Genomic DNA, 17,819 nt, shown 5'->3' with positions numbered 1-17,819 from the left:
AGTGGCCAATCCAGGTCAAGGGCACCTGGCACGCTCCCCAAACGTAAAAACATTCCAGACAAGTTATACCTAAAAATGCGGAATTTTTCCAAGTCCATTTAATAGCGGTCTATGGACTTGTCCTTTAGGAATCTATCTAACCCCTTTTTAAACTCCGTCAAGCTAACCGCCCGTACCACGTTCTCCGGCAACGAATTCCAGAGTCTAATTACACGTTGGGTGAAGAAACATTTTCTCTGATTCGTTTTAAATTTACCACACTGTAGCTTCAACTCATGCCCTCTAGTCCTATTATTTTTGGATAGCGTGAACAGTCGCTTCACATCCACCCGATCCATTCCACTCATTATTTTATACACTTCTATCATATCTCCCCTCAGCCGTCTCTTCTCCAAGCTGAAAAGCCCTAGCCTTCTCAGCCTCTCTTCATAGGAAAGTCGTCCCATCCCCACTATCATTTTCGTCGCCCTTCGCTGTACCTTTTCCAATTCTACTATATCTTTTTTGAGATACGGAGACCAGTACTGAACACAATACTCCAGGTGCGGTCGCACCATGGAGCGATACAACGGCATTATAACATCCGCACACCTGGACTCCATACCCTTCCTAATAACACCCAACATTCTATTTGCTTTCCTAGCCGCAGCAGCACACTGAGCAGAAGGTTTCAGCGTATCATCGACGACGACACCCAGATCCCTTTCTTGATCCGTAACTCCTAACGCGGAACCTTGCAAGACGTAGCTATAATTCGGGTTCCTCTTACCCACATGCATCACTTTGCACTTGTCAACATTGAACTTCATCTGCCACTTGCACGCTCATTCTCCCAGTCTCGCAAGGTCCTCCTGTAATCGTTCACATTCCTCCTGCGACTTGACGACCCTGAATAATTTTGTGTCATCGGCGAATTTAATTACCTCACTAGTTATTCCCATCTCTAGGTCATTTATAAATACATTAAAAAGCAACGGACCCAGCACAGACCCCTGCGGGACCCCACTAACTACCCTCCTCCACTGAGAATACTGGCCACGCAATCCTACTCTCTGCTTCCTATCTTTCAACCAGTTCTTAATCCATAATAATACCCTACCTCCGATTCCATGACTCTGCAATTTCTTCAGGAGTCTTTCGTGCGGCACTTTGTCAAACGCCTTCTGAAAATCCAGATATACAATATCAACCGGCTCCCCATTGTCCACATGTTTGCTTACCCCCTCAAAAAAATGCATTAGATTGGTGAGGCAAGACTTCCCTTCACTAAATCCGTGCTGACTTTGTCTCATCAGTCCATGTTTTTGTATATGCTCTGCAATTTTATTCTTAATAATAGCCTCCACCATCTTGCCCGGCACCGACGTCAGACTCACCGGTCTATAATTTCCCGGATCTCCTCTGGAACCCTTCTTAAAAATCGGAGTAACATTGGCTACCCTCCAGTCTTCCGGTACTACACTCGATTTTAGGGACAGATTGCATATTTCTAACAGTAGCTCCGCAAGTTCATTTTTTAGTTCTATTAATACTCTGGGATGAATACCATCAGGTCCCGGTGATTTACTACTCTTCAGCTTGCTGAACTGACCCATTACATCCTCCAAGGTTACAGAGAATTTGTTTAGTTTCTCCGACTCCCCCGCTTCAAATATTCTTTCCGGCACCGGTGTCCCCCCCAAATCCTCCTCGGTGAAGACCGAAGCAAAGAATTCATTTAATTTCTCCGCTACGGCTTTGTCCTCCTTGATCGCCCCTTTAACACCATTTTCGTCCAGCGGCCCAACCGACTCTTTGGCCGGTTTCCTGCTTTTAATGTATCTAAAAAAATTTTTACTATGTATTTTTGCTTCCAACGCTAATTTCTTCTCAAAGTCCTTTTTTGCCCTCCTTATCTCCGCTTTGCATTTGGCTTGGCATTCCTTATGATCTATCCTGTTACTTTCAGTTGGTTCTCTTCTCCACTTTCTGAAGGATTGTTTTTTGGCTCTAATGATTTCCTTTATCTTACTGTTTAGCCACGCCGGCTGACGTTTAGTCTTTTTTCCCTTTTTTCTAATACGTGGAATATATTTGTCCTGAACCTCCAGGATGGTGTTTTTAAACAGCATCCACGCCTGATGCAAGTTTTTTACTCTGCGAGCTGCTCCTTTCAGTCTTTTTTTCACCATTTTTCTCATTTTGTCGTAATCACCTTTTCTATAGTTAAACGCTAGCGTACTTGATTTCCTAGTTTCACTTCCTTCAATGCCAATATCAAAACCGATCATATTATGATCACTGTTATCAAGCGGCCCTCGTATCGTTACCCCCTGCACTAGATCATGAGCACCACTAAGGACTAAGTCTAGTATTTTTCCTTCTCTTGTCGGCTCCTGAACTAGCTGTTCCATGAAGCTGTCCTTGATTTCATCAAGAAATCTTATGTCCCTTGCGTGTACAGATGTTACATTAACCCAGTCTATATGCGGGTAATTGAAATCCCCCATTATTATTGTGTTGCCCAGTTTGTTTGCGTCCCTGATTTCCTTTAACATTTCCGCATCCGTCTGTTCGTCCTGGCCAGGCGGACGGTAGTACACTCCTATCACTATCCTTTTCCCCTTTGCACATGGAATTTCAATCCACAGTGATTCCAAGGAGTGTTTTGTTTCCTGCAGAATTTTCAATCTATTTGATTCAAGGCTCTCGTTAATATACAATGCTACCCCTTCACCAATCCGATTCACCCTATCACTACGATATAATTTGTACCCCGGTATGACAGTGTCCCACTGGTTATCCTCCTTCCACCAGGTCTCAGAGATGCCTATTATATCTAATTTTTCATTTAGTGCAATATATTCCAACTCCCCCATCTTATTTCTTAGGTTCCTGGCATTCGCATATAGACATTTCAAACTATGTTTGTTGTTCCTAAGTACATCATGCTTAGTACTTGACAGTATTAATTGGCAATCTTTTGTCTGATTTTTATTGTTATTTAAAGATACCCGATCTACTACAATCTCTTTTGCAACCTCACTATCAGGATACTCTATCTTCCCTGTTATGGTGATATCTTTGAAAGATACCTTATCCCGAACCATGCTCTTTTGAGCGACTGTCGGCCTTCCCCCCATTTCTAGTTTAAAAGCTGCTCTATCTCCTTCTTAAACGCCGATGCCAGCAGCCTGGTCCCACTCTGGTTAAGATGGAGCCCATCCTTTCGGAATAGGCTCCCCCTTCCCCAGAATGTTGCCCAGTTCCTAACAAATCTAAAGCCCTCCTCCCTGCACCATCGTCTCATCCACGCATTGAGACTCTGGAGCTCTGCCTGTCTCTTGGGCCCTGCGCGTGGCACAGGTAGCATTTCAGAAAATGCTACCCTGGAGGATCTGGATTTCAGCTTTCTACCTAAGAGCCTAAATTTTGCTTCCAGAACCTCTCTCCCACATTTTCCTATGTCATTAGTACCCACATGTACCTCCCCAGCACTATATAAAATCCTATCTAGGTGACGCGTGAGGTCCGCCACCTTCGCACCAGGCAGGCAAGTCACCAGGCGATCCTCACGTCCACCAGCCACCCAGCTATCTATATGCCTAATGATCGAATCACCAAGTACAACAGCTGTCCTAACCTTTCCCTCCCGGGCAACATTTGGAGATATATCCTCGGTGCGAAAGGATAATACATCCCCTGGTGGGCAGGTCCTGGCTACAGGAGTACTTCCTACTTCACCAGGGTGATGCTCTCCTTCTAGGAGACCTCCCTCCTCCAAGGTAGCACAGGGGCTACCTGACTGGAGGTGGGACTTCTCTACAACATCCCTGTAGGTCTCCTCTATGTACCTCTCTGTCTCCCTCAGCTCCATCAAGTCTGCTACTCTAGCCTCAAGAGAACGGACACTTTCTCTGAGAGCTAGGAGCTCTTTGCATCGGGCACACACATATGACTCCTCACCAATTGGGAGATAATCATACATGTGACACTCAATGCAAAAGACTTGGCTCACTTCTGATATTGTGATGTCATAAGGGAAAGGGAAATGGGACTTGATATACCGCCTTTCTGAGGTTTTTGCAACTACATTCAAAGCGGTTTACATATATTCAGGTACTTATTTTGTACCAGGGGCAATGGAGGGTTAAGTGACTTGCCCAGTCACAAGGAGCTGCAGTGGGAATCAAACCCAGTTCCCCAGAATCAGAGTCCATTGCACTAACCACTAGGCTACTCCTCCACTCCACACGTGTATCTAGTTTGCCCTCCCTCCCTTTGTCCAGCATTTTTCTCTTCCTTTCATCCCCAGGTCCAGCATCCCTCCTGTCTCTTGGTCTCTCCTCTTCCAGTCTACCTTTAAACTTGTTTTTCTCTGTAAACGTCGCCAACACTGGTGCCATCTCCGAAGCCTTTCCTCTGATGCAGCCACCTGTTTCCGTGTGGGCAGTATGTGTGAGTGAGAGAGGGAAGGCTTTGGAGCCAGTAGCAGGTAGCATATGTCAATCTCTGCCAGTGATGTCTAGAGAGAAAATAAAGTTAGACAGGGGGTGGGGGAGGCTGAGAAAGATGTGTGTGTGGGGGGGATGTCAGACTACGGAGGAGGAGTAGACTGAGAGAGATGGAGGGGAGATGCCAGACTGCAGAGTAGGAAGAGATGTTGTACCTGTAGAGAGAAGGGCCAGTGGAAGGAGAGATGCTAGACAGAAAAAAGCATGGACAGTGGACTAGGGGTTGGAGGGAAATTGAAGTGAGAAGTAGAAATGCAAGATCACTGTGAAGCAGAGAATGACACAGGGACAAAGTTTGTCCCCGTCCCTGTCCTGTCCCCGTGGATTCTGTCTCCGTCCTCGCCCCATCCCCGCAGGTTCTGTCTCCATCATCCCATCCCTGTGGGCCCTGTCTCCGTCCCCAACCCCATCCCCGCAGGTTCTGTCCCCATCCCCGCCCCATCCCTGTGGGCTCTTTCCTCTTCTGCAGAAGTCTCAAACACTTATGATTTTTTATTTAAATTGTTTTATTAAAGTATAAAAAGGAACAATGTGCTGTGCAACTGTTGTTTATAAATCACAAATAGAAAACAGTCATAAAAATGAGCAACTCATCTTCTTAGAAGAGGTTCTGGTAGCAGGAATGTACAGGTTCCCCCATGCAAATTTTGCTAGTTGTGGCCAACATGTTTGCTTCTTTTTCCAAAAAAATCAAAATATCGTCGACTGCACCACTCAAACATAAACAGTCCTGTTTATTAACAGGCTTCAAAATAGAAAATGACACGGGGACAAAGTTTGTCCCCGTTCCCATGGGATCTGTCCCCGTTTCCACCCTGTCCCCGCAGGCTTTGTCCCCGCCCCGTCCCTTTGTCATTCTCTACTGTGAAGGCTAATTATGTGAGACCTGCTTTTGGCACCTTTCAGCCCTGGGTTCTCTGAGCTAGTGCCTTGCCTGGCTCATGCTTTGAGCTGACCCTGCAACCTCAGCCCCCTAGTAGTATCCTGCAGTACTACTGCTAGTAGTTAGGCTGCCCAATATGCAGATGAGCAAATCTTTGAATGTAACCCACCCTGAGTTAAATGTGGCTCTTTCATTGAAACTTGTTTCTGGCCAGAACTGGTTTCTTATGGGTGCTTCTCATCTTGCTCCTCATTCCTTCCAGGCACCAGCTCTTCCCTACCCTGCCGCCTGCCTTCTTCTCCTGGCTGCATAGATTTCACCGGCAGTGGCAGGAGCTGTCAGAACTCTCCCCCCACTCTCTGTCTAACCCCCCCCCCCGCACGCACTTTTGAGAGAAAGACCTGAAGCGCCATGAAACAGCGCAACCCCTGCTTCTCCATCTCTTTACCCCATCCCCTCCCCCCCAGCAAAACCAGTGGAAAGTTACTGGGGGTTTACCTGGATCCCAAAATGACCTGTTCCAAAGACCTTATTTTCCTCAAAATGAAAAAACAAAACAAAGCATACTGGCTACTTTGTACCACAGTCCCTACAGGACACACCACTGTGAAGATAATCCCTTAAAGATGCAACACTGGCCACTAATGTGTACATAAAAAGAAAGAAACTAACGGGTTGATATTCAGTAAGGTTTGATGAGGTCCAGCACAGATGTTCACTGGAGAACACTGTGGCATTGTCCACTTAGTGCTGGGGTGGTCCGGGCAGAGCCAGGCTGTGAATATCAGCGGTACCCAGGTAATTTCTGGGGGCCACCGATGTAGCAGATCTTCAGCGCCGGTATTTGTTTCCATCAGTCTACGGTGGCCAACATTTAACAATCTTTACCTGTAACGTTTGAACCCTCTTCACACTGGTTTCTCAAAAGGAGCCATGTTCCGCACACTGTCACACCATCAGATCCATCAAAAAAGAACTGTGCGTCAACTGAGAGTCTTCCCTGCTGCCACCGCCCATAAGCTGCAGTCCTGAGTGATCTCCTACTACTATCAGTTCCTGTGGGCTGCAACCCTTCTGTTATTCTCTGCTGCCGCCATCAGCCTAAAGCCTGAGGAGACACCAAAGAGATGAGGTGGAAGCAATACAGAGGGTGAGGGCAAAGGGAGAGATAGAGAATATTAGAAAGGATGTGGGGGCAGGAGGAGAGAAAGGGAGCTGGGCAAGCAGGAATGAAGGGTGAGAGAGACATGAGGATTGGGGCAGAGAGAGAGAGGGGGGGAAGGGGGAGAGACAGAGACTGTGCAGAGGGTGGAGTGAAAGAGAGGGAGAGACTGCAGAGGCGTTGAGAGAAAGAGACAGATTGATGGACACAGACGAAAAGGTTGAGAGAACTTTCAGTCAATGGCTTTGTTCCTGCCCCCAGTATGACACCTTCTGTACTGCCCCCTGTGCCACACTCTTCCCTCCAGTGAAACTCTCTTGCTATTGTGCATTGTGTGGTCCCTTAGCTCTTGGTGTGTGATAGGTCAGCCAGCCCTGTCCTCGAGGCATTAAGGAGCCTCAGCCCGTAAGTAGAGTGAGTTGCTATAATTCTCCCTTATGGCTCAGGAACTGAGGTGGTGAGATGTTCTGTCTTCAGCTTCCCCTCTGCAGAGTAACTGCAGTTACAAGATCTTGAACTTCTAGCAAAGTCTAATACCTATCTTATATCTCTCTTTTTTTATTTTTTATTTACAGGCCAGTTGATTTGATGCTTCGATCCTCAGCAGCAGAAATGATTCATGGTGGAACCTCCTTTGCTCACTCAGACTCGGGTTCCGTAGAAAGTACTACAGAGCCTAACGTGTCATCCTGTCTAGCAGGTTTGAAGCATACATTTAAAGCAGCAAGAGTCTCGGTTCTCAGTAGTGCTCATGGACTTAGACCCAAGGTGACGCCTGTGAAATGTGTGCCTCCTAGATCTGGCAAGGCCAGAGGAGAAGAACAGATGGCTGCTGAGGTGGTCCATGTACTCCCGGCAAATTCTGGATCTAGGACTTCTAGCACAGTTATTCTGGACTCTAGAACATCTTCAATTAAGGAGTCTTTCCAGATGCGAGCATCATCTTATCAGTCGGCAGACTCTATTCTTGGCCGACCACCTCATGTCAAGGTGAAGCTCTCTGATGTGAAGGCAGCTATAGTTCCTACACCCCCCTCAAACCGGCGAACATCTTCCTCGTCCTCTGCTACAACGTTTCGTAAAATGAGGTGTTTACAGTCAAACAGTGCCACCTAGTGTAAAACAGTCTCACGGAACAAAGCAGGAAGAGAATTATCACATTTAATATCAATCTCCACATCATATTCTTATTTTGGAAGTCTGCCGTGTGAAAGAAAACAAGTCATATGTCATCCATCAACTAGAACTGTCTACTTACAAGAGTAATCGTACTGATGCTGGGGTTTGCCTCTATAAACATTATTCAAGTGCTGGATTTATTGGTTGCAGGCGTCATTGTCCCTATGTTGGATTCTTCCATTGCAAGCATCATCCATTCATGTGCTGGTCCTTGTCACTGCGGGCATCATAATTCATGCGCTCAGCCCTTCCACTGCTAACGTCATCGACCATGTGCTTGACTTTGCCACTAAATGTCTCATCATCCATGCCCTAGGCTCTTATACTGCAACTATTATAATCTAACAACTGGGCTCTTTCTCATAAAACATTATTATTCAAGTTCTGGCCTTTTCCACTGCAAACGTCATCCATGTACAGAGTTCTTCCATCATTATCTACATGCTTGACTTTTTCACTGTAATCATCATCGTTCAAGTACAGAGCCCTTCCACTGCACGATCTTCAACTAAATGCCAGGTTTTTCTATTTCATCTCTCATTTTACAAGTTTTGGGCTCCCCTACTGCAAGCGTCATTGTCAAAGTACTTGTTTCTTCCAGTTTAAATTTTGTTATTGCCTAAGTACCAAGTTCTTCCAGTGCAAACATTGTCGTCTACCTGCTAGACTCTTCTACTGCCAGCATCATCGTCTACGTGCTTGACTCTTCCGCTGCAAGCAGCATGATCTGAATGCGAGGCTCTTCTACCACAAGCCTCATTATCCATGTGCTGATCTCATTCCACTTAAGAATTTTTCATTGATTACAAGAGTGATCCTCCATATATTGAGGCTTGTGCTTTGAGAGGATTTCTGCAAGGCTTATTCTTGTACTTTGAGTTCTTCAAGCACACAGTTTATGCTCTGCTCACATCCTGAGCTCAGGCCAAGCCTCCTTAATGACATCCATCTATTTCCTCTCTGTGCAACTGTTGGCATTGGTGGCCAGAGAATTAGTTATACTTTAAAAGAGAGAAATAGTCCAGTTCTATGTTGTTCCACAATATCTAATTGAACAGCTGTCATTCAGTAACGTGGCATGAGCAGAATTGTCCTGGAAATGAGGGAACTTTCTGACCTAATAAATATGACAGAATTTCCAGTGTCCTTCAGCCTCACTTTCTTTGGTGCAGCGGTATTGAACCACTCACATGGACGATGCCATCGGCAAGGGGAATGTTCCATGTCTGCCGCCCATGACTTCCTATCTGTCATTTCTACGGTGCTGTTGTTTTTCTGTTTGACTGTACAATGTTACTCCCCCTCCTTTGAATCAGAGGGGTCTTATTTGCAGTTCAGCTCTGGGCAAGTCACTTAACCCTCCATAGCCACATTGAGCCTGCCATGAGCGGGAAAGCGCGGGGTACAAATGTAACAAAAGTAAAATAGATACTATTGGAGATTCTACATGGAATGTTGCTATTCCACTAGCAACATTCCACGTAGAAGCCTGCGCGGCCACATTGGTGATCTGCAAGGGCCGACTTCTACATGGAATGTTGCTAGTGGAATAGCAACATTCCATGTAGAATCTCCAATAGTAGCAACAGTGGAGGAGTGGCCTAGTGGTTAGGGTGGTGGACTTTGGTCCTGGGGAACTGAGGAAGCCGCATTGAGCCTGCCATGAGTGGGAAAGCGCAGGGTACAAATGTAAAAAAAATAAAATAGATACTATTGGAGATTCTACATGGAATGTTGCTACTATTGGAGATTCTACATGGAATGTTGCTATTCCACTAGCAACATTCCATGTAGAATCTCAAATAGTAGCAACAGTGGAGGCGTGGCCTAGTGGTTAGGGTGGTGGACTTAGTTCCTGAGGAACTGACTTCGATTCCCACTTCAGGCACAGGCAGCTCCTTGTAACTCTGGACAAGTCACTTAACCCTCCATTGCCCCATGTAAGCCGCATTGAGCCTGCCATGAGTGGAAATGCGCGGGGTACAAATGTAACAAAAAAAAAAAACCACCAGCACTTCAGAACTGCTTCATATCTGTTATGTGTAAAAATAAAAAACCAGCACCATGTCTTGCCTTTCATCACGGAGTTATTTGCGTTGATGTTTTAGGGACATGGTTATTTTGTTAAGTCATTTGACTGGAGTGCTTCTAAACATCAGACCGGACCCTGTGTTGTGAAGTTTCCTTAGCAGTTCTGTGCTGTTCTACTTCTGAGGGCTTAGGGAGTAAGGCTCAGGCCTGGATTCAAACATAGGCGTTTTAGGGAGCTGCCTAGGTTGCCAGATACCTGGACTGAAAGGGAGCTTGCCCTTACTGGTTCCCGGACTGTGCACCAGTAAGCTATCCAGTCCGAGAAGGATGCGGTTCTAAATTTAACTCTGTGAGTTTTCCCTGGAAAGGGAGCAAGTATGATTTTACAGGAGGCCACACAAGGAACAAGGGAAGCTGGAATATTAAAAAGGTGCTTCAGCCATTAGCTTCTCTTATCAGTGTGAGGCAATTAGGTGGGGCAGGAGCACACTGGAAGCACTTAGGGTGCGTTGCAGTCTTGTAAATTTTTTCCAAGCAGCCTCCACAGTGTGATGGGGCCCCAGCGGTGGAGGCAAAGTTTGGCAAATTTTTGAAAACGTTTCCACGTTGCTTTCCTCAAAGACAGCATTCTGTGCTCTGTCCCTGGTGGCTAGAGAAGTGCATGAGCGCCTCACTTCCTGTTGCTGGGCCGAAGTCTTGCGAGGTCAACGCTTGAAGTGTCGGCAGCCCATTTTGAAGTGGTGCCTGCAACCAGCGGGCAGTGGTATCACCGGGCGGGAAAGAGTGGGCTCCTTTCCTGCCCCGCAGAGGCCAGTAGACCACCAGGGGACGATAAGGTAGGAGAGGGGATGTGGAATGTGGGTAGAGGGTAGGGGGTGAGGGAGCTGTAAAAAAAAAAAAGGTGGTGGAGGAAGACTGGAAAAGGATTTGGGGGGAAGGAAATATATAGAAGGGGATGGCTTTGTTTTAGAGGGGTCAAGTCAAGGTGATTGGCATGGAGAGCAGTGGCGTTCCTAAGGGGGCTGACACCCGATGTGCCCTGCCCCCGGGTGCAGCGCCCCCTCTGGGTGCAGCGTGACCCCCCCTCGGCGAAAGGACACCCCCTGGCGAAAGAACCCCCCCCCACGGATGCACGCCATTGGGAGGGGGTGCTGCGCGCCCGTCCGCTTCGTTCGTTTCCATGCTCCCTCTGCCCCGGAACTACTACTACTACTACTACTATTTAGCATTTCTATAGCGCTACAAGGCATACGCAGCGCTGTACAAACATAGAAGAAAGACAGTCCCTGCTCAAAGAGCTTACAATCTAATAGACAAAAAATAAATAAAGTAAGCAAATCAAATCAAATAATGTGAACGGGAAGGAAGAGAGGAGGGTAGGTGGAGGCGAGTGGTTACAAGTGGTTACGAGTCAAAAGCAATGTTAAAGAGGTGGGCTTTCAGTCTAGATTTAAAGGTGGCCAAGGATGGGGCAAGACGTAGGGGCTCAGGAAGTTTATTCCAGGCGTAGGGTGCAGCGAGATAGAAGGCGCGAAGTCTGGAGTTGGCAGTAGTGGAGAAGGGAACAGATAAGAAGGATTTATCCATGGAGCGGAGTGCACGGGAAGGGGTGTAGGGAAGGACGAGTGTGGAGAGATACTGGGGAGCAGCAGAGTGAATACATTTATAGGTTAGTAGAAGAAGTTTGAACAGGATGCGAAAACGGATAGGGAGCCAGTGAAGGGTCTTGAGGAGAGGGGTAGTATGAGTAAAGCGACCCTGGCGGAAGATGAGACGGGCAGCAGAGTTTTGAACCGACTGGAGAGGGGAGAGGTGACTAAGTGGGAGGCCAGCAAGAAGCAGATTGCAGGAAGTAACCTGTTCCGGGGCAGAGGGAGCACAGAATGAACGTAGTGGACAGGCGCACGGCATCCCCCCCAGCGGCGTGCATCCGGGGCAGACCGCATCCACCGCCCCCCCTTGGTACGCCACTGGTGGGGAGGGGGCAAGACAGAGGGGGTGAGAGATGGGGAGGGGTGGGGCACGGTTAATGTTGTCCTCTTTTTTTTTTTGTCGGGGCAAATATGTTAAACCTAGACCAACTGAGGGGGGGGGGGGGGGGCCTCAGGCGGCACTGTTCTGAGGTGTCATCATCCCCGCCCTTTCTTCCTTCCTTCCCCTACCCCCTTCCTCAAACGTACCTTTTCTTGTTTATTGAAAGGCAGTGATGGTGACGGTAGCGGCAGCGATTCCCATAGGCTGCCCTGCCGCCAGTTCCGGCCCCTTCTCTCTACTGTGGCCTGCCTCTATGACTTTCCTGTTACCTCGGAGGCGGGCCGCAGTAGAGAGAAGGGGCCATGACTGGCGGCAGGGCAGCCTATGGGAAATTGCTGTTGCTGTCACCATTGCCTTTTAAACAAGAAAAGGTAAATTTGGAGAAGGGGTTTGGGGAAGCACCAGAATGTAAACGAGCAGACAGGAACGAACTTAACTCATGTTTGCTCATGTTTTGTTACAGAGAGTGAAATAGCGAGGAAACATGAGTTAAGATAAGGGATAATATCAAGGAGCATAAATGACGTATGGAGCTTTCAAGTGAGCCGTTCGTCGGAAATTTAAGCTCAGCTGTGGGCGCAGCCTGTACTGAATTCTCCTTTTGTCCCTTTTTCAATCCAGATATTTATGCCACAGGATTGGGCATTTCTCTAGATATCTCTGTTTTGTTTTTGTATTGGGATTGACTGTTTTGTTCTTGAATTCAAGTGGGATTTATTTTTTGTTAGTCATATATTCCAATGGACATTTCTAGCATTTAGCGCATTCTAAAAACGCTAGCGTGCCTTTGTAAAAGACCCCCCTGAGTGCGTATCATCCTGCTGTTTAAATTTAGGCAACCTATAGAGAATTTCTGGAAGTGCTCGATTTATGTTCTCTCTGTCCGGCACTAGTCCCCCCTCCCCATTTTTACGCTGGGAGTGGATGTTGTGTACATCAGGGGCGTAGCTATATGGGGCCATGGGCCCCCACAGATTATGCCCTGGCCCCTCTACATTTGACCCCCCGCCGCCCACCCCCCGCCTCACCACCGCATCAGGTACCTTGTTTGCTGGCGGGGGTCCCCAATCCCCGCCAGTCGAAGAGTCGTCTTCAGCGCCAGTCGACTCCGGGGCCTTCGTGGTGTGTTCATCTGTTTCTGATGTCTTACGTCCTGCACGGCGGTGGGGGGGGGGGTCCAAAGTGGCGGGGGGGGGGGGGTCAGCGGCTAAACAGTGCCCCCCCACTTCAGGCTCGGGCCCCCCTCCCACCGAGGTCTGGCTACGCCCCTGGTGTACGACACTTTTGCTTCTTCCCTGTCCCACCCATCTCCAATTCAAACTTATAGCAGGGCTGCTGAGGTCTTACCTCCTTACACGGATCAGCTACTTGAAGCGAACTGTTAAGAGAGCTGGAGCGAGTGCAGCAGATGGTGGGATCTGCATATTCCAATATTTACTTGCAAGGTTTGCAGTAGTTTGCTTGTTTCCACGCGTTAAACCACGTTACTGAAGTTTTCAGAATTTTTCTGGCATGGGTCGGAGAGTGGGCATGGAAGCGTTTGCCAGCTAGCACGTTACGCTTAACTGCGCATTAACTGGCGAATGAAGAGTTAATGCAGGGCTGCGTCCTGCCTCGAAAAGAAGAGGTGTTAACTGGGAGAAGGTACTGCACATGATTTGATTTGATTTAATCGTTTGATATACCACATTACACGATAGGGAACCAAGGCGGTTTACAGTGTAACAAATCGTAATGTAAAACTAAATACAGCCTGCAATAAAAAAAATGGTGGGATAGCTTTAAAAGTAATTTTCTTGCATTGGAAGTTCTTATATCAAGCTACTTACCAAGAGTGGTGGAATCTGCTACTTCAAACTTATAAGTATAAAGCTTATTATGCCAAAAAAGCACTTTGCTTTGCTTTGCATGAGAAAAAAACGGTTTCCGCTTGTATCCTATTTTACAAAAACAACAAACAAACAAATATTTCTAAAGCGCTACTAGGGTTACGCAGCGCTGTACAATTCAAACATAGAAGGATAGTCCCTGCTCAAAGAGCTTACAATCTAAAAGACAAGAGAACAATCTAAAGACAAGTGAACAATCTAGAGGACGAGTGAACAGTTAATCTGATAGGGTGGATGGATTGGGGCATTTTATATTTCTCGAGCGGTTAGGCGCCGAAGGCAGCATTGAAGAGGTGAGTTTTGAGCAGAGATTTGAAGATGGGTAGGGAGGGGGCATGGCTTATGGGTAAAGGAAGATTGTTCCAGGCATAGGGTGAGGCAAGGCAGAATGCGCGGAGCCTGGAGTTGGCAGTGGTGGAGAAGGGTACTGAGAGAAGGGCTTTGTCCTGTGAGCGGAGGTTGCGGGCGGGAACATAGGGGGAGATGAGGGTGGAGAGGTAGTGAGGAGCCGCAGACTGAGTGCATTTGTAGGTAAGGAGGAGGAGCTTGAATTGTATGCGATATCTGATCGGAAGCCAATGAAGTGATTTAAGGAGAGGGGTGATATGAGTATATCGGTTTTGGCGGAATATAAGACGTGCAGCAGCGTTCTGAACGGATTGAAGGGGGGATAGATGGCCGAATGGGAGGCCGGTGAGGAGTAAGTTGCAGTAATCAAGGCGAGAGGTAATGAGAGCATGGACGAGAGTTCTGGTGGTATGCTCAGAGAGGAAAGGGCGAATTTTGCTGATGTTGAAGAGGAAGAAGCGACAGGTCTTGGCAGTCTGTTGGATATGCGCAGAGAAGGAGAGGGAGGAGTCGAAGATGACTCTGAGGTTGCGGGCAGATGGGACGGGGAGGATGAGGGTGTTATCAACAGAGATAGAGAGTGGAGGAAGAGGAGAAGTGGGTTTAGGAGGAAAGACAAGGAGCTCGGTCTTGGACATGTTCAGCTTCAGGTGGCGGTTGGATATCCATGCCGCAATGTCGGATAAACAGGCCGATACCTTGGCCTGAGTCTCCGCGATAATGTCAGGTGTGGAGAGGTATAGCTGGGTGTCATCAGCATAAAGATGATACTGAAAACCATGAGACGAGATCAGCGAGCCCAGGGAAGAGGTGTAGATTGAGAAGAGAAGGGGTCCAAGGACAGATCCCTGGGGAACTCCAACAGATAGTGGGATGGGAGTGGAGGAAGATCCATGGGAGTGTACCCTGAAGGTGCGATGGGAGAGATAAGAGGAGAAACAGGAGAGGACAGGGCCTTGGAACCCAAAAGAGGACAGCGTGGCAAGAAGTAAATCATGATTGACAGTGTCAAACACGGCGGAAAGATCGAGGAGGATGAGGATGGAGTAGTGACCTCTGGATTTGGCCAGGAGCAGGTCATTGCAAACTTTAGAGAGTGCCGTTTCAGTCGAGTGCAGAGGGCGAAAACCGGATTGAAGTGGATCGAGGATGGCGTGAGAGGAGAGAAAATCAAGGCAGCGGCTATGAACAGCGCGCTCAAGTATTTTGGAAAGGAAGGGTAAAAGAGAGATGGGGCGGTAGTTGGAGGGGCAGGAAGGTTTTTTGAGGAGAGGTGTGACAACGGCGTGCTTGAAGGTGTCAGGGACAGTTGCAGTGGAGAGAGAGAGGTTGAGGATGCGACAGATGGCGGGGGTGACAGTGTGGGAGATGGTGTTGAGTAGGTTGGTGGGGATGGGATCAGAGGAACAGGTGGTGCATTTCGAGGAGGAAAGAAGGCGGGAAGTTTCATCCTCGGTGATCTCAGGAAAAGAGGAGAAAGAGACCTGGGTAGGTTGGATGAGGGCAAGGGTTAAAGGGTGAAGAGGAGGTGGTGGCTTGGTCGTGAACTCAAGGTTGATCTTTTGCACTTTGTCGCGGAAATAGTCGGCCAGCGATTGAGGAGAGAGAGAAGGGGGAGTAGGAGCGGGGGGCACTTTTAGGATGGAGTTAAGGGTGGTGAAGAGACGACGAGGGTTGGAGCTGAGAGAATTGGTCAATTGGGTGTAATAGTCCTGTTTTGCACGGAATAGGGAGGAGTGGAGGGAGGATAGCATGAATTTGTAGTGGAGGAAGTCTGAAAGGGTACGAGATTTCCTCCAGAGGCGCTCAGCGGATCGGGTGCAGGAGCGAAGGTAACGGATGCAAGGAGTCAGCCAGGGCTGGGGATTGGTGCGTTTTGTGGGACGGGAGATCGATGGTGCGAGGGTATCCAAAGCAGAGGAGAGAGCGGTATTCTAAGCGGAGACCGCTTTGTCGACAGTTGCGGAGGACGTGATGGAGGGGAGGAGATTAGAGATAGTAGATGATAAGGTGGCGGGGTCAATAGCCTGGAGGTTCCTGGAGGTGGTGGTTAAAGTTGGACGGGGTGGGGGGGGGGTGAAGAAGTGTGAATGTGATCAGGTGATGGTCGGAGAGAGGAAGAGCTGAGACGTGGAAATTGGAGGGTGAGCCGGAGGAGGAGAGGACGAGGTCAAGACAATGGCCATCACGGTGAGTAGGGGTGGTGGAGCACAGCTGGAGGTTGAAGGAGGATGTTAGGGTGAGGAACTTAGAAGCATGGGGGTCGGATAGGTCATCAGCATGTACGTTAAAGTCTCCGAGAATTAGGGACGGAGATGAGGGGTCAAGAAAGACAGAGAGCCAAGCATCAAAGTCGGTAAGGAAGGAAGGGAAGGATTTATCAGGGGGGCGGTAAATGACTGCCACTCTGAGTGGTAGTGGGTAGAATAGCCGGATGGAATGGGCTTCAAAGGATGAGAAGCAGTGAGACTGCGGAAGGTGGAGGGGTTGGAAACTACAGGAGAGTGAGAGTAGTAGCCCAACGCCTCCGCCGCGGCCAACTGAGCGGGGCGTGTGGGAGAAGAGATAACCTCCATGGCAGAGGGCTGCAACTGAGGCAGAGTCTTCCGGGGAGATCCAGGTTTCGGTTAGGGCGAGCAGTTGAAGGGAGCGAGAGATAAAGAGATTGTGGGTGAGAGACAGTTTGTTGCAGACTGAGTGGGCATTCCACAAAGCGATTGAGAAGGGGAGGGAGGAGGGGGGAAGGAGGGGAATAGAGACGAGATTGGAGACGTCCCGGGATCGTTCGCAGGGATAAGACGGGGACAGGTGACGGGGACCTGGATTAGGGTTAATGTCTCCCGTGGATAGCAGGAGGAGGAGCAAGAGAGTGCAGAGGAGGGTGGGGGAGGTCGGGCGGCGAAGGCGACGAAGACGGGGTGTACTTAGGAGGAAAGGGGATGGGTTAATGGCAGGAAGGAAGTGCCGAAGGTTGAGAGCTAGGAAGGAGGAGGGGGACAAGAGGGATGGTGAGGTGAGGGATGGAGGTGAATAGGGTATTGCGGTGGCGGGCAGGGTGGGAGGGCAGCGGATAGTTCTAATGGTAGACAGTGGGAGTGGGGGGGGGGGGGAAAGAAGATTAGGAAGGGACAGGGCAAGGAAGAGAACATGGACAGGGGCCATAGGTGGTGACTGAGGTGTAACAGGTGACTGTATAGTGAATGAGGTGTTAAGCAGTTAACAGGTGTTAATGGGTGCCTATGTAATGACTGAGGTGTTAAGCAGATAGATAGGGCTTGACGATAGGTTTTGGGTTGGCGATTAGGTAAGTCAATGGTTGATAAGCTAGCAGGCAGGTAGGTAAGTCAATGGCTGAGAGGCTCGCAAGCAGGCAGGCAGGTTACTCGATTTGTTAACAGGCAGATGGATTGGAGCAAGCCAGAACAAGCTGAAGCAAGCAGGAACAAGCCGGAACAGGCAGGAACAGATGGACAGGCTGGAACAAGCAGGAACAGATGAACTGTGTCAGGATGAGCAGACGGACAGGCTGGGATCAGGAAGACTGGAACGAGCTGGAACAAGCTGGAGCAGAAGAATCGGAGTAAGCAAGGAGAGGCTGGGTCAGGCAGGCTGGAACACACTGGAGCCGATGGACAGCAGGGGGAAGGCTGGATCGGCGGCTGGAACTAGCTGGACACGCTGGATCCGGTGGACTGGGGCAAGACGGAAGAAGCTGAATCAGGCGGACTGGAACACACTGGAGCCGATAGACTGGAAGGATCAGGCGGGCTGGAACAAGCTGGGCTCAGGAGAACTGGAAC

General features: G+C 48.7%; 1 protein-coding gene across 1 annotated transcript in view; it reads left to right on the top strand.

Annotated features, from left to right (window-relative positions):
* Window positions 1-9,112, top strand: part of CCDC24 (coiled-coil domain containing 24) — a 115,364-nt gene extending 106,252 nt beyond the window's left edge. Inside the window, exon 9 of the mRNA XM_030205355.1 lies at window positions 7,114-9,112. Within this exon, the coding sequence (XP_030061215.1) occupies window positions 7,114-7,654 (541 nt within the window). The 3' untranslated portion in view covers window positions 7,655-9,112. The remainder of the gene's footprint in view (window positions 1-7,113) is intronic.
* Window positions 9,113-17,819: the final 8,707 nt, after the last annotated feature.

The sequence above is a fragment of the Microcaecilia unicolor genome, chromosome 6 (assembly GCF_901765095.1).
Source record: "Microcaecilia unicolor chromosome 6, aMicUni1.1, whole genome shotgun sequence".
Taxonomy (NCBI): Eukaryota; Metazoa; Chordata; class Amphibia; order Gymnophiona; family Siphonopidae; genus Microcaecilia; species Microcaecilia unicolor.
The sequence above is the reverse complement of the archived record's forward strand: the minus strand, read 5'-3'. Positions and strand labels throughout refer to the sequence as shown.